The sequence below is a fragment of the Dromiciops gliroides genome, chromosome 3 (genome assembly GCF_019393635.1).
Source record: "Dromiciops gliroides isolate mDroGli1 chromosome 3, mDroGli1.pri, whole genome shotgun sequence".
Lineage (NCBI taxonomy): Eukaryota > Metazoa > Chordata > Mammalia > Microbiotheria > Microbiotheriidae > Dromiciops > Dromiciops gliroides.
In genome coordinates this window covers 257,368,790-257,392,147 of record NC_057863.1, presented here as the reverse complement: position 1 = coordinate 257,392,147, position 23,358 = coordinate 257,368,790, and the positions used below count along the sequence as shown (strand labels likewise).

Genomic DNA, 23,358 nt, shown 5'->3' with positions numbered 1-23,358 from the left:
TATAAAGCAATTGGTAGGACTGCTAATCAGACATTTCACATTTTATTTGAACTGTCCATGAAACATTTTTTGTCTTCTTCAAATGAAAATGAGGTACATGTGATTTCTGATATACCCACTGCTTCCATGTTTTTAGAATCTTCTTCTCAGATACTCCAATTATATATGGTAATAAATTTTATCCCCTTTTATCTTTTGTCTCAATAATTTTTTCCCATCAAGATCATGAAAGTATAACAACATAACTTCCTGGTTTTCTGTCTTATTTCTTCTGTCTTATATAACTCCCTCTATAACCACTAAAGATATTATGGTTCTGAAGGAATATTTGTTTTCTCTTCCTTTATTAAAATAAAAATACTCTACCATCCTTTCCACTTGCTGAAGTGTATTTTTCTTTGTGGTTTTTCTTGATTCTTCTGATTTCCTTTCAAAGTATCTTCTCATCTTAGACCTTTTCATTAGGCATACTTGGACCCTCTAGGTCATTAAAAATCCACGCCCCACCCCCCCACCCCCGATTATTTTGTTTTGTCATATAAGTATTTTATGGTTGTAAACTTATTTTCTTTTGTATTTTTGAATATTCTTTTCCAAATTCTCCTCTCCTTTTAAGTGGCAACTACCAAGTATTTTGTGATTCTGACTATTGCTCCTTTGTACTTGAACTCTTTCTTTCTAGCTGTCTGTAGTATTTTTTCCTTTGATCTGGAAGCAATATATTTTGTCTATGACATTTCTGGGTGCTTATGTTTTGGTTTTCTTTCAGGAAATGACTAATTGTTTCTATTTTCACTTTACACTCTGGTTCTAATATTTCTTGTTAAATATGGTATTGAGACTCTATTTTGGGTTGCATTTTGCAAATAGTCCAAAGATTGACTGATTATATCTCCTTGACCTGTTTAATAATCATTTGTTTTTGACAGTTTGGGGGGGGGTTAGTACCTTCATTGTTTTTTCTATTATTCATTGCTGCCTCATAGAATCATTGATTGTCTTTGATACATTCTAATTTTCAGGGATTCTGTTTCTTTGGAAAGGTTTAGACCTCTTGTACTAAACTCTTTACTCTCCTCCCATTTCTTTCCTCCAAAGTTCTCATTTCATTTTTAATTCTTTCCTGTATAACTTTGATTAAATTTTATTAACATTTAAAAATTCTTGTTTCATCTCTGCCAAGAATTCTAGTAGGTCTCATGGGAAAACTATGTTTTTCTTTGAGGTTTTACTTGTAAATGTTGAAATGTTCTTTGGGCTTTGTATCTCAGGCCTGTCTGGATCCATATGCTTATCATCACTCTCTTTTGTTTACTTATTTTTCAGGCCTTACTTCTTCTATTGGGTTTTTGTGTCAGGGCAGGACTTTGCAGACTTCTAAAATGAAAGGTAAGGCAGGTGGTAAAGTGGATTGAGTTTCAGGTCTGGAGTAAGGAAGGCTCATCTTCCTGAGTTCAAATCTGACCTCAGACACTAGCTGTATGATCCTGAGCAAGTCACTTAACCCCATTTACCTGTTACTTCATCTGTTTAATGAACTGGAGAAGGAAATGGTAAACCACTCCAATATCTTTGTCAAGAAAACCCCAAAGAGGATCACAAAGAGTTGGATAAGACAGAAAAACAGGGGCTTGATTGGTCCTAATTTGTATCCTATAGGTTCCTGCTACTGACTACTTTGTTTATGTTCTTCAAAAACATAGGGGCAGCTTAAGCTAGCAAGCTGAAAACTTTCAACATCCTATGGTGAAAAAAGATTATTGATCTACTAGACTGAAATACTGATTCTGGTCTGAGGTATATGACATAGTAAGTGCCCCTGCCTTAACTCTGGTCTGTGCTGGTCTTCTTGTCCTTAGGTAAACAATTTCTCTGGTCCTTATACGGGAAGGCTTCCATGAATTATGGTCCAACACCCACATTTTCTTCCTGAACCTTTTCCCATATCTACAGGCTTCTGACAATTTCTTTCTGCAGACCTATGTAGTTTCTCTTTAGATTTCTTGATCATTTTTCTGGTGTTCTTTTTTTTTTTTTTTAACCTGTTCTGGAGTAGTGAAAATGTTGGGCTGCCCAGCTTCTGATCACTCTGTCATCTAGCCTGAAGTGTCCATTAAACTTGTTTGTAATATAACTAACATAATTTAATTGGTAGGCTGAAATATTTTTTCTATTCCCATTTTATATTTGTGTAACTGCTCCTCCCATTTGTTAAGCTAATAATAAATTAAATAAAACAGAAATCATGGATTGCATTTTGGAATGCATTTGGTGGGGTTCTAGTTTCAAGGGTTTTACAAGTTCCCCTAGCTAAGGTGAGTTAGAGGGAGCACTATCTATCCTATTTTACATAAGTACAATTTAAAACATTTATATTTACACATTGGATGACAGCCAACACCTGGTTTTAGGAAAAGTAAGGGAAAGGTTCTTTTTTTCAGTAGATACAAGTCCAGAAATGGTGGGAGGAGGGGGAGGGAGAGGGGGAGGAAGAGAGGGAAAAATAGGACCACCAAATGTAGGCACCGGCAAGGTCAGCAGCATTCAAAGTTTTCGTTTTGTTATACCACTCTCCTCAGCCTAGCTCCACTCACAGACCCCATACCTCTAAATATATCATCCTGACGATGAGAATAATGTTTGCTTTTATGACAAAAACTTGGAGTCAGCTTAAGCCAGAAAGCCGGAAACTGTCGACATCCTTGAGCACAAAAAGACTGTTGACCTACCAAGCTATAAAAGTGACTCGGCAGGTGTTCCTGTCTTACCTCTGGTGTGTGCTGGTATTCTTGTCCTTGGAAGGCTTCTATGAGTTGCGGTGCAAGACTGGCTCTTTTCCCGCAAACTACATGAAGAAGCATGTCTAATATTGGAAAAAATTTAGGTTTTCGTCCCTTTAAGAGTTCTGGAATGTTTTTTCACACCCTTCAAGCCTGAGTCTTAGTTCCAGTCTTGGGAAATCCCTGGACTTGTTGTTTTTAGGGGAGGAGGAGAAAGACAAACAAAAGTGGGTGGGGAAAGACTGCTCAGTACTGGATATAGTTACTGCCGGTCAGCTCCGGGAGCTGAAAGGAAAAAAAAAAAAAAAAGCTTTGCCTCTACTTCTCGGTAGCCAGGTGAAACCAGGGGGTGAGGCTCGGTTTGGAAGAAATTGGGAAGTCTTCCCATGCTAGCTCCTCCTTTCCCACCACAGCCCCGCGAGCCTAGCTGTGGCTGCCTCCCTCCTACTTTTTGTTTCCAGCAAAGTAGCCAAAGGAGCTGCTACCAATGTGCACTTTAGCGGAGACACAACTACTGCTTTTGTTGCAGCTACTATTTCTCTGGACCACTCAGGCTCTGGCTCAGGCGCCAACTCCCTTCACCTTACCCCTGAAAGTCTCCCCAATCAAGCTAAATAGGTCTTCACCTCGCCCACCCCCAGTAACTGCATCGCTAGCTGCACCACTTGGAAATGAGTCGGAGGGACGCCTGCGAGACGTGGCAGCAGAAGGGTTGGCTTTGGCGCTGGACCCTACTAGGGGATTGGTCAACTTCTTACCCATGATAGATAATTTGAAAGGGGACGCTGGCTGGGGCTACTACCTGGAGATGTTTATTGGGACCCCGCCACAGAAGGTAAGTGGATATTTATTTTCTATACTGTCATCACTTGCCCCTACCCATGATACACATTTCCTTTCGGTTCCCAGGCAATTCTTGGAAGTAATGTATTTAGGCCATTTAAAATCGATCATTTGGGTTTGAAAGTACCTGTCTTCCTGTTGCTCAGGGACTTTCCTGCGTTTAGTTTTTGCCTGTTATGAATCAAAAAGTTGTGTTGGGCTAGAGAAGAACATGTAGGAGCTGAATTGCAAGGATCTGAAATCAAAGTTCTGTACAATTATTAGCTTAGAGGAGTGTGTGAACTTTTTTGTAAAGTCGATGCGTTCTCCTCCTTCCCCACACCCAATCCACCACTCTTTCACTCCCTAAATGAGTAAATATATTTTTAAAATATTTTATTACGTAAAATAGTTCCCAATTACATGTAAAAAAATTTAACAACCATTATAAAAAAGATTAGTTCTAAATTCTCTTCCTCCCTCCTGCCCCTTCTCTTTCCTTGAGAAGGCAATTTGATTTCAATTATACATGTGAGATCGTGCAAAACAAGTTTACATATTAGCCATGTTGCAAATGAACACACACACACAAACAAGAAAAATAAAGTTTAAAAAGTATGTTTCAATCTGCACTCAAGAGTTCATCAATTCTCTCTCTAGAGGTAGATAGCATTTTTTTTGTTATGAGTCCATTGGAATTATCTTGGATCATTATCTTGATCAAAAGTTGCTAACATTCACATTTGATCATCATTACAATATTGCTATTACTTTGTAAGTGATCTCCTGGCTCTGCTCACTTCTCTTTGCAATAGGTAATATGAGTCTTCTCAAGTTTTTCAGAAACTATGCCCTCCATCATTTCTTATCACATGATAGTATTCCATCATAATAATATACCACAACTTGTTCTGCCATTCCCCAGTTGATGGGCATCCCTACAATTTTCAGTTTTTTTGCCACCACAAAGAGAGCTGCTATAAACATTTTAGAACATATAGGTTCTTTTCCTTTTCCCCTAATCATCTTTGGAAATAGACCAAGTAGTGGTATTGCTGGGTCAAAGGGTGTAGATAGTTTAATAACTCTTTGGGCATAATTCCAGATTGCTCTCCAAAATGGTTGGATCAGTTCGCAATTCCATCAACAATGAATTAGTGTTCTAATGGTACCACATCCCCTTCAATGTTTTTTGCTTTCCCTTTCAATCATTTTAGTCAATCTGATAGGTGTAAAATGATATCTCAATGTCATTTTAATTTGCATTTCTCTACTCAATAATGGTTCAGAGGGGGCAGCTAGGTGATGCAGTGGATAGAGCACTGGCCCTGGATTCAGGAAGACCTGAGTTCAAATCCAGCCTCAGACACTTGGCACTTACTAGCTGTGTGACCCTGGTCAAGTCACTTAACCCCAATTGCCTCACCAAAAATAATAATAATAATAATAATGGTTTAGAGCATTTTTTTCTTATAACTATAAATTATTTTAGTTTCTTCATTGGAAAACCACCTGTTCATATCAATTGGAAAATGAATCATATTCTTATAGTTTTGACAAAGTTCTTTATATGTTTGAGATATGAGATATTTATCCTAGAAACTATAATTTTTCTCTGAATTTTCTGCTTTCCTTCTGATCTTTGCTAATTTTGTTTTATTTATACAAAAACTTTTAAATTTAATGTAATCAAAATAATCATTTTTATACCTCACTTTGCTCTCTATCTCTTGTTTATTCAAAAACAGAGAAAAAAATTATAGATCAATCTCCCTAATGGATATTGATGCAAAAATTCTAAATACATTATCAGCAAAGAGCTTATAGCAATTTATTACCAGGATAACATACTGTGATCAGGTGGAATTTACACCAGGAATGCTGGGCTGGTTCAATATTAGGAAAACTATCAACATAACTTAATACATCCATAAGAAAACTAACCCAAATCATATGATTATCTCAATAGATGTAGAGTAAGCTTTTGACAAAGCTTACAGCACCCATTCCTAGTAAAAACAATAGAGAGCTTAGAAATAAATGGAGCTTTCCTTAAGATAAAAAACAATATCTATCTTAAAACATCAGCAAGCATTATTTGCAATGGCAATAAGTTAGAAGCACTCAGAATAAGATTGAGGGTGAAACAAGGATGTCCATTATCACCACTATGATTCAGTATTGTACTAGAAATGTTAGACTTGGCAGTAAGAGAAGAAAAATAAGTTGAAGGAATTAGAATAGGCAAGGAAGAAATGAAAATATCACTCTTTGCAGATGACATGATGGTATACTTAGAGAATCCTAAAGAAATAACTAAAAAAACTACTTGAAACAATTAACAACTTTATCAAAGTTGCAGTATACAAAATAAATCCATATAAATCATCAGCATTTCTATATATGACCAACAGAGTCCAGCAGCAAGAGATAGAAAGAGAAAATCCATTTAAAATAACTGTAGACAATATAAAATACTTGGGAGTCTACCTACCAAGGTAAACCCAGGAACTATATCAACACAATTACAAGACACTTTTCACACAAATAAAATGAGATCTAAACAAATGGAAAAATATAAATTGCTCATAAATAAAAATGACAATTCTACCTAAATGAATTTACTTATTCAGTGCCATTACAAACTACCAAAAATATTTCATAGAGCTAGAAAGAATAATAACAAAATAACAAAAGTTCAAGAATATCAAGGGAATTAATGGAAAAAATGAAAAGTAAGGTGGCCTAGCTGTACCAGATCAAAAACTATATGATAAAACAGCAATCATCAAAACTATTTGGTACTGGCTAAGAAATAGAGAGATGGATCTGTGGAATAGGTTAGGCATACAAAACACAGCCATAAACGAATACAGCAATTGCCTGTTTAATAAACTCAAAGATATTATCCTACAGGATAAGAACTCACTATTTTCTGGAGAAATTGGAAAATAGTATGGCAGAAATCTAGGGAGAGGGGAAGAATTTATGACCAAAGACAAGATACAGAACATTTTGAAATGCAGTATGGATCAGTTTGACTACATTAAATTAAAAGGGTTTTACAGCAACAAAACCAATGCAAACAAGATTAGAAGGAAAGCAGAAAGCAGGGAAACAATTTTTATAAACAGTGTTTCTGATAACGGTCACATCTAAAATATATAGAGAACTGAATCAAATATATAAGAATACAAGTCATTCCCCAATTGAGTAATTGTTAAAGGATATGAATAGGCAGTTTTCAGGTGATGAAATTAAAGATATCTATAGCCATAGGAAAAAAAATGTTCTCAATCACTACTGATTAGATAAATGCAAATTAAAACTACTCTGAGGTACCTATCCATTTGGCTATGACAAAAAAAGAAAATGATAAATGTTAGACTGAATTATCCATCTATGAACTCAGAGTTACCTTACATAATCATCATTATAAAAGTCTAGAAAGAACTGTGGAATCTAGATGCAGATTGAACCATACTCTATCTACTTTTTTGTTTTTCTTTTTTGAGGTTTTTCCCTTTTCTTCTGATTCTTCTTTTACAGCATGATTAATGCAGAAATGTGTTTAATGTGATTGTACATATATAACCTATATCAGATTGCTTGATGTCTTAGAGAGAGGTCAGGGTGGGGAGGGAGGAAGAAAAATGTGGAACTAGAAATCTTATAGAAACAAATGTTGAAAACTATCTCTACGTGTAACTAGAAAATAATAAAATATTTTTATGATTTAAAAAAAGATAGCCTCCCTTAATATTCAACTCACACCTGTGCCCTCTGTCTAAATATATTCCATCCATCTACCTTAATAATGAGAAAGTTCTTATAAGTTACAAGTATCATCTTCCCATGTAGGAATGTAAATAGTTTAACCTTTTAATATCCCTTATGATTTTTCCCTGTATTTACTTTTTTATGCTTCTCCAGTCTTGTATCTGACAGTCAAATTTTCTATTCAGCTCAAGTCTTTTCATCAATAATGCCCAAAAGTCCTCTCTTTCATTGAATTCCCATATTTTCCCCTGAAGGATGATACATAGTTTTTGTTTGTTCATTTGTTTTTGTTTTGTTTTGCTTTGCTTCGTTTTATTTTGTGGGTCAATGAGGGTAAAGTGGCTTGCCCAGGGTCACACAGCTAGCAAGTGTCAAATATCTGAAGCTGGATTTGAACTCAAGTCCTCCTGAATCCAGGGCTGGTGCTTTATCCACTATACCACCTAGCTGCCCCTAAAGAGAACTTCTTGCAGTGAAGGTTAAGTGACTTGCCCAGGGTCATGCAGCTAGTAATGTTGTGTCTGAGGCAGGATTTGAACTCAGGCATTCCTGAATCCAGGGCTGGTGTTTTATCTCCTGTACCACCTAGCTGCCCCAGATTATACTTAGGTTTGTAGGTAGGTGATTCTTGGTTGTAATCCCAGTTCCTTTGCCATCTGGAATATCATATTCTAAGCCCTCCAATCTTTTAATGTAGAAGCTGCTAAATCTTGTGTTATACTGACTGTGGCTCCACAACATTTGAATTGTTTCTTTCTGAATGCTTGCAATATTTTCTCCTTGACCTAAGAGCTCTGGAATTTGGCTGCAATATTCCTGGAAGTTTTCATTATAGGATTTCTTTCAGGAGGTGATTAATGGATTCTTTTAATTTCTATTTTCCTTTCTAATTCTAGAATATCAGGGCAATTTTCCTTGAAAATTTCTTGGAAGATGATGTCTAGGTTCTTTTTTTGATCATGGCCTTCAGGTCATCCAATAATTTTCAAATTATCTCTCTTGGACCTATTTCCCAAGTCAGTTGTTTTTCCAATGAGATATTTCACATTGCCATCTCTTTTTTCATTCTTTAGGTTTTGCTTTATTGATTCTTGATTTCTCATAAACTCATTAGCTTCCATTTACTCAATCCTAATTTTTAAGGAGTTATTTTCTTCAGAGAGTTTTTGTACCTCCTTTTCCATTTGGCCAATTTGGCATTTCAAGGCATCCTTTTCCTCATTGACTTTTTTGCCATTTCGCCTTGTCTGCTTTTTAAGGTGTTATTTTCTTCAGTATGTTTTGTGTGTCTCCTTTTCCACGCTATTGATTTTTTTCATGATTTTCTTGCATCACTCTCATTTTTCTTTCCATTTTTTCATAACTCCCTTACTTTATATTCAAAATCCTTTTTGAGCACTTCTTTGGCCTGGTACCAATTCATATTTTTCTTGGAAGCTTTGGATGTAGGAGCTTTGACTCTGTCATCTTCTGAGGGTGTATTTTAATCTTCCTTGTCAACATAGAAATTTTCTGGAGTGAGCATTTTTTTTCTGTTTGCTCATTTTTCCAGCCTATTTCTTTATTTTTAACTCTTTGTTAAAGTGGGACACTGCTTCCATGGTGGTAGGCACACTGTCCCAAGCTTCAGGGACTTTGTGCAGTTGTTTTCAGAGATACTTCTATAAATTTATAAGTTTATAGTTCTTCCAAGGTGGTATAATATAAGTAAGATTTATGGCCTCCTGATCTGTGCTCTTGTCTTCAAGCATCCATAGGCCTGTTTTTCTGCCCTGGAACTATGAACAGAATCCCACTCAACTGTGGCTGCAAGCTCTTGTGTATTTGTACCTCTAACTGGGACCACCACCCAAGACTTTGACCTGGATCTGCATATGGGCAAAACAACAGAGTCCTGCCTCAGTGCTAGCAAAGACATCCCTGTAATCTCTTTGTGGCCAATTTTTTGACCCCCTTGCCATCTGTTGGCTGAGTTCCAGAAGCATTTGCTGCTGATGGTGATTCAGAGGCTCCTAAGCCTGCTCCTGATTTTCTGTGGCTGTGGTTGGGTCTATGCTGTGGCTGGGTCTGTACTGGCACAGCCTGTGCTGGGCTGTTCCCCACTCTCATGCTGGTACAACAGACATTTCCTGCTAACCTTCTAAGTTGTCTTTGGCCCTGTCTTTTTGTGTGTTCTCCTACTCCAGGAATTGTCTTATGACATTATTTGAAGGTATTTGGAGGAGTTTTGGGGAGAACTCAGACAAGTCACTGCCTTCCCTCTGCCATTTTGGCTATGCTCCATGGCACTTTATTACACATAATTTTTATTGCTTCATGTTCACATTCACAGTTATGATTACTAACTGTGTATTTCCCTGCATCCTATTTTTCCCCCTTTGTACTTTTCTCTTTCCCTCTGTCCCTTTTCCCTAGTGTTTTATTTCTGTCCACCTCTGTCTACCCTCCCTTCTATCAGCCCCACCTCCCTTTTGTCCTTTCCCCTTTCAATTGCTAGTTTTGCCCTCCCTTCTATCAGCTCTACCTCCCTTTTGTCCTTTCTCCTTTACCCTCTAGTTTTAACCTCCCTTCTATTAGTACCCCATCCTTTTCTTTCACTTTTTCCCTTTTACTTCCCTAAAGGGTAATATGAAATTCTATACAAAATTGAGTGTGTTTGTTATTCCCTCTTTGAGCCAAATCAGATGATAGTAAGGTCAAAACAATGCTCACCTTTCCCTTCTTTCCCTCTATTGTAATAGGTCTTCTGTGTCTCTTCCTTTGATGTGATTTATCACATTCTGCCTTCTCTTTCCTTTTTTTTTAATATCATCACATCAGAATCAACTTATACCTACACCTTCTGTCTGTCTGTACTTCTCCTATTTGCCTTAATAAAGATCCAATTCTCAAGAGTTACAAGTATCTTCCCATCTAGAGATGGAAATATTTTGACCTTATAGAATAACATGTTTTCCGCTTTTTTATCTTTTCATGCATATTTTGAATCTTGTATTTGTAGATTGAATTTTCTGTTCAGTTTTGAGATTTTCATTGAATATACATATTTTCTTGGTTGTAATCCCAGTTCCTTTGCCCTGATTCTTTAAGGTTCAAGCTGCCAAGAACTGTGTAATTCTGATTGTTATTCCTTGATATTTAGATTGTTTCTTTCTGGCTACTTGCAGTATTTTCTCTGTTACTTGATAGTACTGGAATTTAGGTATGATATTCCTTGGAGTTTTCCTTTTGGAGTCTCTTTCAGGAGGTGATCAGTGAATTCTTCAATGACTAATTTTTTTCTCTGGTTGCAAGACATTAGGGCAGTTCTTCTCGATAATGTCACAAAATGTACTATCTAGGATAATTTTTTTTAAATCATAGTCCTCAGGTAGTTTGATTATTCTTATATTGTTCCTCCTGGCTCTATTTTCCAGGTATATTGTTTTTCTGAAGAGGTATTTTACATTTTCTTTTACTTTTATACTCTTTTGATTCTGCTTTACTTTTTCCTGTTGTCTTCCATCTGTCCAGTTCTGATTCTTAAGGAATTATTATTTTTTTAATTTTTGGTTGGGCAATGAGGGTTAAGTGACTTGCCCAAGGTCACACAACTAGTAAGTGTCAAGTGTCTGAGGCCAGATTTGAACTCAGGTCCTCCTAACTTCAGGGCCAGTGCTCTATCCACTGCGGCACCTAACTGCCACTGGAATTATTTTTCCCAGTCACCTTTTGCACCACTTTTTCCATTTTTCCTAATGTATTTTGAAGGTATTATTTTCTTTTTTGAAGCTATTGACTTTCTCTTGCATAATTCTCATTTATTTTCCAAATTTTTCTGCTACCTCTCTTATTTGGTTTATAAATTCTTTTTTGAGCTCTTCCAAGAGGGCTTTTTGGTCTCAAAACCAATTCTTCCCCTTTAAAGCTTCACATGTAGTCAGTTTATCATTGTTGTCCTCCTCTGACTTTATGTTTTCATTCTCCCTGTCACCATAGTAATTGTCAATGGTGAGGGTTCTTTTTTTTTTCTTATTCATATTTTTGCCACTTTTGTGCCTTTTAAGGTTGAATTCTGCTCCTGCAGTACAGCATGCACTGTCCAGAGCTTTTTTTGCTAGGAGCCAGGGGCCAAGTCACCAGCTTTATGCTCTGAGGCATGCAGCTTGCTTACTGGAGTGGCCCAGCCTATTGAGCCTGTTGGGTAGCAGATACCCCAGCTAGAAGATTACCTTCTGCATTGGGGCTGGAAGACTCACAAGTGGCCTTCTGTGCCACTAGCTTGCTGAGCTGGGACTGCAGCTCCTCAGCTTCTGGTCTGTGCTGTGGCCAAGAGTCTTTTGCTGGCTTGCCCAGACAACCTCTGCTCTGAGTTGTGCTTCCCTTTTACTAAGATGAAACAGACCTTTTCTGAAAATCTTCTAGGTTTTCTAAAATTGAAAGACAGTTTCACTCCCATTTCTTTTGCAGGTTTTGCAGCTCCAGAATCTGTTGAGAGACTTAATTTAACATTGTTTCTGAAGGAAATTTGGAAGAGCTCAGGTAGCTTCCTGGTTTCATTCTGCCATCTTTAAATATTGCAGTCTAACAAATTCCCTGATTAATGCTCTCTTTTCTCTCTCTGTTTGATCTTTCATTGTCCTTAGTTTCCCAAAGAGGACCATGACATCAGGAGGTGATGTCATGACTTGCAGCAAATTGGATTTAAGTGAGGCAGGACTGTGCAAAGTCAGCACCTCCTCCAGAGCCATCTGGGTGCAGTGCCAAGATATATATCAGGACAACTGGAGATGGCCCTGGATAGTGAGAGACCTTGACCTTTTAAAGTTAAGGTTTTTTCTCTCCCTGCAAGTAGGATAAAATATTCTTACATTTTTCATTCAGTCTTCCCACATCATTTCAATTTTCATTCTTCTTTGACTATCAGGTAATCAAACGTAATCAAATCATCATCATCATCATCATCATCTGAACTGGAGCCATTGATTTTTAGGCACAGGGTTTTTTTGTTCATTTTGTTTTGTTTTGTTTTGTTTTGTTTTGTTCACAGCAGCATTCTTTTTTGTTTTTGTTTTTGTTTTTGTTTTGCAGGCAATGGGGGTTAAGTGACTTGCCCAGGGTCACACAGCTAGTAAGTGTCAAGTGTCTGAGGCCGGATTTGAACTCAGGTACTCCTGAATTCAGGGCCGGTGCTTTAACCACTGTGCCATCTAGCTGCCCCAGCAGCATTCTTTTAATTAGCTGACTTCAGTATACTTGAAGTGATGATTCAATGTAGTAACTCCTTCTGTTATACCAAGTAGATTCCTGGTTACATTACCATTTTTGTACATATAACTTTGTAATTTTCTTTTTAATTGGACTCTCAATTTAGAATCTAATGTAACAGACTATTAACTTTCTCTACTATTTTCTGAACAAAGTTTTTTGTTAGAAGTTGGTCATCTGAGGCAGCTAGTTGGCATAGTGGATAAAGCACTGGCCCTGGATTCCGGAGGACCTGAGTTCAAATCCGACCTCAGACACTTGACATTTACTAGCTGTGTGACCCTGGGCAAGTCACTTAACCCTCATTGCCCTGCAAAAAAAAAAAGTTGGTCATCTTGTTTTGGTTCTTGGAAACAGACAAGGACTTCGTGTAACTGCCTAATTTTTGACACTGGCTCCATGGGCATCAGACTCCTCTGAACCCAGTAACAATTCCCCCTCCAAGTGTGCTTAACATATTTATGCCTAGTCCAAGATTATAACATAAAATACTTTTTTTCTGATGGTATCCTGATGATAGTGTTCCTACCTGAACTATTGTTAATTTATTTGATGAAAAGGTCAGTTTTAATGTATTTGGAATCCAGGATGACACATATGGCTGGGATCATTTCAGTTTACCAAAGTTACCATTCTGGAATTCAACTTCTTATTTACCAAAACTTCATTCTTTTTTTCTATTACATATGTCACTCTTATGTCTATCCAAGCCACAGTTATAACAAAAGAAATTTCTAGTGTCACCTTACATGGAAAAATGTAGTTTTTCTTGAAATAGTTTGGGTTATCCTTGGTTACACTAAGAATGGTCTAGTCCAGAGGTGTAAAATGTGCAGCCATTGAGCCCACAATACCAAAGAATGCTTCACATCACCTCATGCCTGGAGTATTGAAATAGCCTATTAATGGATTTCCTAACTTTAAGTCTCTTTCAATTCCAATCCATCCTTTATTCAGCCACCAAAGAGATGGTACATCCTAAAGTACAGGTCTGACCATGTGTTCCCCCTACCCCCAGGATCAAATACAAAATACTCTTCAAAGTCCTTCATAACCTTTTGTGTTTTATTCCCTACCATGTACTTTTGATATAATGTCACTGGCCTCCTGGTTGTTTAATGAACAAGACACTATCTATCTCTCAGCTCTGAGCATTTTTTCTGGGTGCTTTCCCATCTGGAATGCTCTCCCTTCTTAGCTCTACCTGCTAACTTCCCTGTTTTCCTTTAACTTCCAACAAAAATCCCACCTTCTATAGGAAGCCCTTCCTGACCCTTCTTAATTCCAGTGCCTACTCTCTATTAATTATTTCTGCTTGCTTTGTAGATATTTGCTTGCATGTTGTTTTCCCCATTAGATTATAAGTTTCTAGAAAGCCGTGACTGTCTTTTGCCTCTTTTTGTGTCCCCACACAGTGACTGGTATGTAGTAAGCATGTCAAAAATATTTATTGATTGATTTCCAACACTCTACCTTTAAGACTTTTTTTTAAACAATCTACCTGTATTCTCTATTTTGGGCATTTGCTACTATTGTTAGGCTTCAGTTTCATGTCTTTCTTTTAAATTAGATTTTTTTTAATTAGAAAAATTCTGCATTCTCCACCACCCATATTCCACAAATGAGGACAAAATATAAACAAAACCCCTATTATAAACATATATAGTAAAGAAAAACAAATTTCACATTGGCCATGTTTAAAAAAAATTACATGTCTCATTCTATACTTTTGAGTCCTTCATTTCTCTATCAGGAGTTGGGCAGCATGTTTCATTCTTAGTACTTAGTATCCATGGTTGTTGATAAGAGTTCCTAATTCTTTTAAAGTTGTTTGTCTTTACGATATTGTTATCAATGTATAAATTGTTCTCCTGGTCCTGGTCATTTCATTCTGCATCAGTTCATATAGTTGTACCTAGTTTCTCTGATCCCATCTCCTTCATCATTACATACAACACAGTAGTATCTCATTATATTTATATACCATAACGTTTTCAGCTCTCTCCCAATTTATGGGCATGCCTCCAATCTCCATTCTTTGCTACCTCAAAAAGAGCTATAAATATTTTTGTACATCTTTAGTTAAAATAGTTTTGCTTAGGACTAATTCCTTCCCTAAGTATTCCACTAAATCACCCTCATCCTCTTTCCCTCCTATTCCCATGTTAAGTGAAATATATTTTTGTACTCATGTGTGTGTGTGTGAATGTGTGTTGTAGCCATCTTTGAGCAGTTTAGATGAGAGTGAATTTCACTCCCCTCACAAATTTCCTCCATGTTTGTATAAATGTCAACATGCATACCCTGATTATGTGAGGTAACTTTTCCTAATCTTTTCCCTTACTTCCTGCATTGTATCTTCTTCCACTCTCTTTCCATTCTCCTAAAATAATCAAGATGTAACCAAACTACTATGAGATCTCTATCTAATTAGACTTTCTCTGTGATTTCTCATGATGATAGGGTTCAGTAAAGATACATGTATTTCCCCATATTAGACTATAAGGAGTTGATGTTCACTTTTTTTGTTTCCCTTAACTGCTATATTTGAACTTCAAAGTTTCTATACAGCCCAAGTCTTTTCATTGTTGTTTGTTCTTCTGTCTCAAAGAGGACCATGACATCAGGAGGTGGTGTCATGACTTGCAGTGAATTGGATTTCTTTGAGGGAGGGCTGTGCAAAGTCACCAGCCTCACTCTCTCTTCCAGAGCCATCTGAGTCCAGTGGCAAGATATGTATCAAGACATCTGGAGATGGTCCTGGATGTTTAAAGCAACTGGGGTTGTGACTTGCCCAGGGTTATACAACTAGTTAAGTGTCAGGTTAGATTTGAACTCAGGACCTCGCAACTTTAGGGAATGCCACCTAGCTGCTCTGGTCTTTTCGTTAGGAATGTTTGAAAGTCCTATTTCATTAAAGATCCATTTTTCCCCATTAGTATTATTTTCAGTTTTGCTGGCTAAGTTATCCTTGATTATACACTTATATCCTTTGCCTTCTGTAATATGATATTATAAACTTTCTGCTTCTTTATAGTAATAGCTGCTAAATCTTATGTGATCCTTAGTACTTAAATTCTATCCACAGTATTTTTTCTTTGACCCGGGAGGTCTATATTTGGGTAATAATATTCTTGAAAGTTTTCATTTGTTGTTTTTGTTGTTGCTGTTGTTGTTTCTTAGAAGATAATGCATGGATTCTTACAATTTACCCTTTGGTCTCAGTTTCTAAGAGGTCTGGGCAGCTTTCTTTCAAGATTTTTAAAATGCTGTCTAGACTTGTTTTGGTCATAGCATTCAAGTAATCTAATAATTCTTAATGTTTTTCTATTTAATCTATATTTCAGGGCAGGTGTTTTTGCTATAAGATAATTTACATTTTCTTATATTTCAGTCTTGACTTTGTTTTTAATATTTTTTGGTGTCATGGAGTCATTACTTTCTATTAAGTCCATTCTAATTATCAGGGAGTTTGTTGCTTGGGTAAGATTTTACACAGCTTGTGCCAATTCTTGCCCTTTCTAATTCTTCCTTCCATACATCTCATTTCTTTTCCAGTCTTTTCCCCAAGAATTCTCATTTCATTGACAGAAATGTTTTAAGATATTTTTTAAGATCTTCATTTCTTCCAGGAATTCTACTTTAATTATCACCACACTTTTTTTTTTCTTTGAGGCTTTGCTTATATATATTTTGGATTCATTCTCCTGTCCTGAATTTATGTCTTGAATTTTCCTATCGCCATGACAGTTTTTTATGATGAAATTCTTTAAAAAAATTACTCATTATTCCAGCATTCTTTCTAACTTTGGTCTTGATATTAGACCTGGGAACAGATAGTAGGCAGTAAAACTACCAGTTGGCACTTGTCTCCACCGAGGTGCTCTGGTATGTGTATTAGCCCCTGTGTGAGTCTTGAGCCTCTGTTTATTCTGATACATGATAATAATCCCCAGCTAGTGAGCTTCTGGTCATACCCAATAACCACTGATATCTCTATCTATACCTATTATAAACAAATGACTCATTGTGACTTTATCTTGGATTTCCCCATTGGGATTAAGTCTGGTGAAATTTCTAGATCTTTTTGAAGAGTTTGGTGGTAGAGACATTAAACTGCTTCCTTCTACTCTGCAATATTGACTTCAGTACAGATTTCAGTTACATTTCTAATCCAAATGTCCCATGTTTATTCCCAAAGGAAATATGGCTCCTACTCTGAGAAAAATCCCAATTTAGGTCTGTGGTTTGGAAAAGTCTAATAATATCTGTAGTTGTTTCTAACATTTTATTGGATTTGTATTTTAGGTTAATTTTAATCATTTCTATGTAGATATTTCCACCTTAATTTACTTAACTCTATAAAGTATCCTCTTTACTTCTGTAAGTGATTTTATTGTCAGTTTCCAATTGTTCTCTGAAACCTTTACCCTACTAGGAATTTTGGAATGTTCCATGTCCTTAGGTAATGTATAGAAATAGATAAAATTTTATTTGTATCTTCATATTTTTTTTAAAAATACTTCACATTTCCCTATACTTTTAATACCACTTCTTAAAGGAGCCTTGCTATTTTATTTCTTAGGTAAGAGAAATTAACTCTGTCTCTGTCTACATGGCTAAGCACCAATGGTATAGATATGTTACATCTGTATTATTCATAATAGTGTTCATGTTTGTAATTCTTAAGTATAGTAAATCAACGTGTAATACTTAAATATTAAGATAATCAAAATTATTTCACAGAAAATAGTCTGACTTGTCAACTTTTGAAATATTTATTTATTTATTTTGCTAGTAGAGATTCAAGGGGAATTCAAGAAATCCCAAATGGAAGATCTCTTCACTGGTCCATGCCAATGCAGAGTCACCCCACAAAATCACAGATGAATTCCCACAATGTAACAACTGGATGGTATGCCTGATGTGGATCCCCATAGTGTAGTCCTCCTATATAAGTAAATCTCAGAATATACTACCAATGGTTTCCCATATTTCTCCATCTTCAAAACATCTTAGGTTCACTTTAACATTCTCTAAGATAGCTTCTAATCATTCAGCAGCTGTATAGAAATTCTAATTAGATTGAGTTTACAAGAAAAAAGATTCCTAGATGATTCCTAAAAATTAGAAATAGTTTTAGGCCAAATTTGAATTTGTTCATTTAATGTTTTCTACTTGGAATTTTTGCCCATAGCATTAAAGGTCACTTGCTTTTCAATATACTGTTGCTAGCCTCTTGGATCACAGAATGTTATAACTGAAAGGGACAAACCCAGGAAAATGAAGCAAAGTCTCTAACACAATGAGTAAATGAATCTTAGAAATACTTTCTGCTCTGCCAACTTCACTTTGGGTAGCATTACAATAGTACTGATGACTCGGCTGTTTACCAGAAAGGAACCATTTGCATTTACAATAGCAGTATTGTTTCTAAAACTCCACCTCCATGCCAATACTGGGTACATTCTTGAAATGGTGATTCTCCTCTAGCTTAGGGGTAGGAGAAAACTTTAACTGTAACAATAGTAGTAATTCTTCTGCACAGTAGAAGCATAATTGTTTAGAGTCAGTATGAATGTGTTAATATATGCTAAACAGCATCTTGTATATTTGTCTTGGCTTGCTAGTTAGGACAGTGCAACTTTCATCCTCTGTGACCTTAACATAGAAACATAAGAAGACATCCCAGACAGTCTGCTCTGCTTTTTTATAGTTTGAATATAATTATATGTATTCCCATACTTTTCCTTAAGCATTTCAAGATTTCTTCACCTTTTTGAAGTATCACATTGTTTAATAGTACATGTTTAATAATAAGCAGTATCCTCAATGAAATATCTTCTTTTGAACATAACTGTTGAAACATTTTAAAATATAAATGTGGTGAGAAGAAGCTGTAGAATGCATCCTTCAGAGAAAACTATTATGAAAGACATGAGAGCTTTTTTTTTTTTTTTTTTTTTTTGTTAGGCAATTGGGGTTAAGTGGACATGAGAGCTTTAATCAGTGAAATATCTAATTCTGATTTCAGGGGACTGATAGTGAAACAGGTCCCCCTTCTCTTAGTAGAGAGATTGTGGAATATTTGCATGAATATGGCATATATTATCAGATATGGCCAATTAATTAGTTTAGCTTATCTATAATTATTTATTTTTGTAAGAGAGGGTACAATGGAAGAAGCGGGGAGTCATTACGAATTGAAATATACATAAGTTTCAGGACCGGACCAAGATGGCAGAAGAAAGGCAGTGACTTCCCCAAGTGCTCCCCTAGAACCTTCCAAATACCTTCAAATAACTCCATAAGACAATTACTGGAGCAGCAGAACCCACAAAAGGATGGGGTGAAATCATTTTCCAGCTAAAGACAACTTAGAAGGTTGACAGGAAAAATCTGTTGTATTAGGGTGAGAATGGAGTACAACTCTATACCATACTGCACAGACCCATCCCTAGGCAGACCACCACCAGTGGTCAAGCAGTTGGCTAGGGGGAGATTACAAGGGTCTCTTCTAGCACTGAGGTAGAACTCTGTTGTTTTGCCTGAGCTACAATCCAGGTCACAGTACTGAATGGTTGCCCAGGTTGGGGAGGGATGCAGGCACACCAGAGTTTGCAGTCACAGTAGAACCCAATTCTCTTCCAGGTCAGAAGGCAAGCAGGCCTGTGGTTGCTTGCAGACCAGAGCACAGGCCAGGGAAGAGGGGAAAGTGCCTCTCCTTAAATTGTACCACCTGGGACCCCCTGAAGCTTGGGACAGTGCACCCTGGAAGCAGTGCTCCAGTTTAAGAAGGAGTTAAAAGTCAAGAAATAGGCTGGAAAAGTGAGCAAACAGAAAAAAAAAAACCCTGACCCTAGAAAGTTTCTTTGGTGACAAGGAAGTTCAAAATACACCCTCAGAAGAAGATAACAAAGTCAAAGCTCCTACATCTAAAGCTTCCAAGAAAAATATGAATTGGTCTCAGGCCATAGAAGAGCTCAAAAAAGACTTTGAAAATAAAGTAAGATAGGTAGAGGAAAAAAATGGAAAGAGAAATGAGAGTGATGCAGGGATGCAGGAGGTTCATGAAAAAAAAAAAAAAGGCAACAGCTCGAAAAGCCAAATTGGCCAAGTGGAGTAGGAGGTAAAAAAACTCTCTGAAGAAAATAATTGCTTAAAAATTAGGATTGAGCAAATGGAAGCTAATGACTTTATGAGAAATCAAGACACAATAAAGCAAAACCAAAAGAATGAAAAAATAGAAGGCAATGTGAAATATTTCCTTGGAAAAACAACTGACATAGAAAATAGATCCAAGAGAGATCATTTGAAAATTATTGGACTACCTGAAAGCCATGATCAAGAAAAGAGCCTAGACATCATCTTCCAAGAAATTGTTAGGGAAAATTTTCCTGATCTTTTAGAACCAGAAGGTAAAATATAAATTGAAATAATCCACTGATCACCTCCTGAAAAAGATCTTTAAAAAACAAACAAAACAAAAACAAAAAAAGCACACAAAAACCTCCCAGGACTATTATAGCCAAATTCCAGAGCTCCCAGGTCAATGAGAAAATATTGCAAGCAGCCAGAAGGAAATAATTGAAGTACTGTGGAACCAAAGTCTGGGTAACACAAGATTTATCAGCTTCTACATTAAAGGATCGGAGGGCTTGGAATATGATATTCTGGAGGGCAAAGGAACTGGTATTACAACCAAGAAATCACCCACCCAGCAAAACTGTGTATAATCCTTCAGGGGGGAAATGGGTATTCAGTGAAAGAGAGGACTTTCAGGCATTCTTGATGAAAAGACCTGAACTGAATAGAAAATTTGACCCTAGGGAAATGTAAAAAGGTAAATAGGGGAAAAAAAATCACAAGGGATATTAAAAGGTTAAACTGTTTACATTCCTACATGAGAAGATGACATTTGTAACTCATAAGAACTTTCTTATTATTAGGGCAGCTGAATGGAGTATATTTAGACAGAGGGCTTAGGTGTGAGTTGAATATGAACAGATGATATCTTTTAAAAAAATAAAATTAACGAGCTGTGTGACCTTGGACAAATCACTTAACCCTCATTGCCCTGCCAAAAAAAAATTTTTTTTTATTAAATTAAATTAAGGGGTGAGAAGAGTGCACTGAGAGAAAGGGAAAGGGAGAGGTGGAATGGGGTAAAGTATCTAACATAAAAGAAGAAAAAGCTTATGGAGGAGAGGGGAAGACGGGGGAGTTTCTGGGGAGTAAATGAACCTTCTCTCATCAGAATTGGCTCAAAGAGGGAATTGAATACACACTCAATTGGGTTTAGTAATCTATCTTACCCTGCAGGAAAGTTGGAGGGGAAGGGGATAAGAGGTTGTGGTTGAAAGAAGGAAGGGCAAATTGAGGAAGGGGGCAGTCAGAAGCAAAACACTTTTGAAGAGCAAAAGGGTGGAAGAAGAGAGAAAATAAAGTAAATATCATGGGGAGGGAATAGGATGGAGGGAAACACAGTTAACAATAGTAACTGTGAAAAAAATTGAAGCAGAGGCAAGAGCAATGTAAGATGATAATGATGAGGAGGAGGAGGAGGAGGAGGATAAAACATGGTACTTTGCTGGGCTGTTGTGAAGAAAATTCTTTGTCAGGTATAAGGTACTATATAAATGTTAGCTATTATTGTTGTTGCAATAATCAAAATCATGGGTTTATTTTGAGGAAATCTCTCTTGAAAGTACTATATAAATGGAGTTTACTATAGAAAAAAATAATGAGCAGGATGCTATCAGAAAAACGTAGAAAGTCTTACATGAGCTGATGCAAAGTGAAATGTACTGTATACAAAATAACAGCAGTATTGTAAGATGATCTGCTGTGAATGACTTAGTTATTTTCAGCAATATAATAATCCAAGACAACTCTGAAGGACTTATGAAAAATGCAGTCCATCTACAGTGAAAGAACTGATGGTATCTGAATATAGATTGAAGCATAATTTTTTGTTAGTTCCTTTTTCTAAGTTTTTTTTGGTCTGTTTTCTTTCACAACCTGACCAATGTAGAAATGTTTTGCATGACTACCTATGTATAACTTATATTGAATTGCTTGAGTTATGGGATGGGAAGGGATGGACAAAGAGAATTTGGAACACAGAATTTAAAAAATCAATGTTAAAATTTGGTTTTACATGTAATTCGGGAAAAATAAAATTCTAAATAAGAAAAAAAGGATAATTATGTGAAAAATGTTCACATTATTTTTAAAGCTATATGCACTTAAATTCAGAAAAGTCTTAAAATCAAAAGTATATTGGATTTAGTTCAAATCAATGCTTTATACTACTTAGTAACTGTGTGATATTTGAGCAAGTCACTGTAACTACTGGGTCTACATTTTCTTATCTATAAAATGAGAAAGTCAGACAAGATGATATGTAGCTCTGTTCTAATTTTCTAACAGTCTTTTTTACCCAAGTGTCCTAAGAGATCCCCTAAAACAAGTTGGATGAATAATTTCAGGTTAGAATTTGGAGCATTATGAGGACCTTGACATATATGGCGTGACATTTCTAGACTGTCTTTGCTGGTTTGCAACACTGGGACAACTGAACAGTTTTCCTTCAGCGTTTGGAGTGGACAGAGAAATGAGGTGTAGTTTGCCATATCTGCTCCCTGACAAATGTCATTAAATGGTCATTTATTTGTTAAACATTATTTATTACGATTATTAACCTGTTAAGTCCAAAACATATAAAGGTATGTGTACTAGTGATACAGAGACTTCACACACATACACACACACACACACACACAAAACCACATTCCCTGGGCCCTTGAGGAATAGATATTCTCTTTGTCATGAGGGTATTGCTGAAGATTGGGAATGTGGTTAATTTGTAGTATAAGGAAGCAGGGGTAAAATGAGTATTTTTTAAGGCAGCAGGGAAAGAGCCAGTAGATGAAGAGATTGCAAATTAATAGAAAGATTTTGGAAAGCTCCAGAAGGAGCCAGGATGGGTTGGGATTAGATCAGTGGCACATATATAAAGGGGCTGGCCTTAATTAGAAGGGCTACCTCTTCTTCAGAAACTAAAACAAAAGAGTAGAGCATTGGAGACAATGTAAATTCAATATTTTGAAGAGAAGAAAATGAAGTCACTGCAGGAGTGATACAGGAAAGCAGGGAGGAACACAGTCCAGGTCATTGTGTGGATAAAGAAAATGTTTAGAAGAAATAGGAGGAGAGGGAGAGGTGAAAGAATAAGAAGTTATCATCAGAAAGAGAAAGACAAGAAATTTTGACATTGGAGGTATATGGTACACATGTTTGTGGATAACTGAAGTGCAGTGAATGTATACATCATGAGAGCTCACCATGAAATCTATCCCTTCAGTAGACACCCCAGGTCACAACCCCTGTATTAGCTATACTCACTTCCCTTCCCTTTATTGCTTGGTGAAGCAATTCATTTACATTGGGATTATTCTCTCAAGTCCCTTGACCCCTTATCCTAATCACCAATCTTGTTCTGCCAAACCTCAGCCTTGGATTATTCTCATCATCCATTGTTTTCACTGCTACTCATATACAGTTGAATGAAGCTAGACAAAAATCATGAATTTGTGCTGATTGGGTCCACTACAGATTTATGTTACATAATCTCAACTAGACTATCACTGTGGCAAACCAGTCCTTTTACATTTCTTTAAATAACTCACTGGGGTAGCAGGATGGCAAGGTGGATAGAGTGCTGGGC

The 23,358-nt window shown here is 36.5% G+C and overlaps 1 protein-coding gene across 1 annotated transcript in view; it reads left to right on the top strand.

The window, feature by feature from the left end:
* Window positions 1-3,267: 3,267 nt before the first annotated feature.
* The window catches only part of BACE2 (beta-secretase 2), a 101,898-nt gene continuing 81,807 nt past the window's right edge, over window positions 3,268-23,358 (top strand). The window contains exon 1 of the mRNA XM_043997426.1: window positions 3,268-3,615. Within this exon, the coding sequence (XP_043853361.1) occupies window positions 3,268-3,615 (348 nt within the window). The remainder of the gene's footprint in view (window positions 3,616-23,358) is intronic.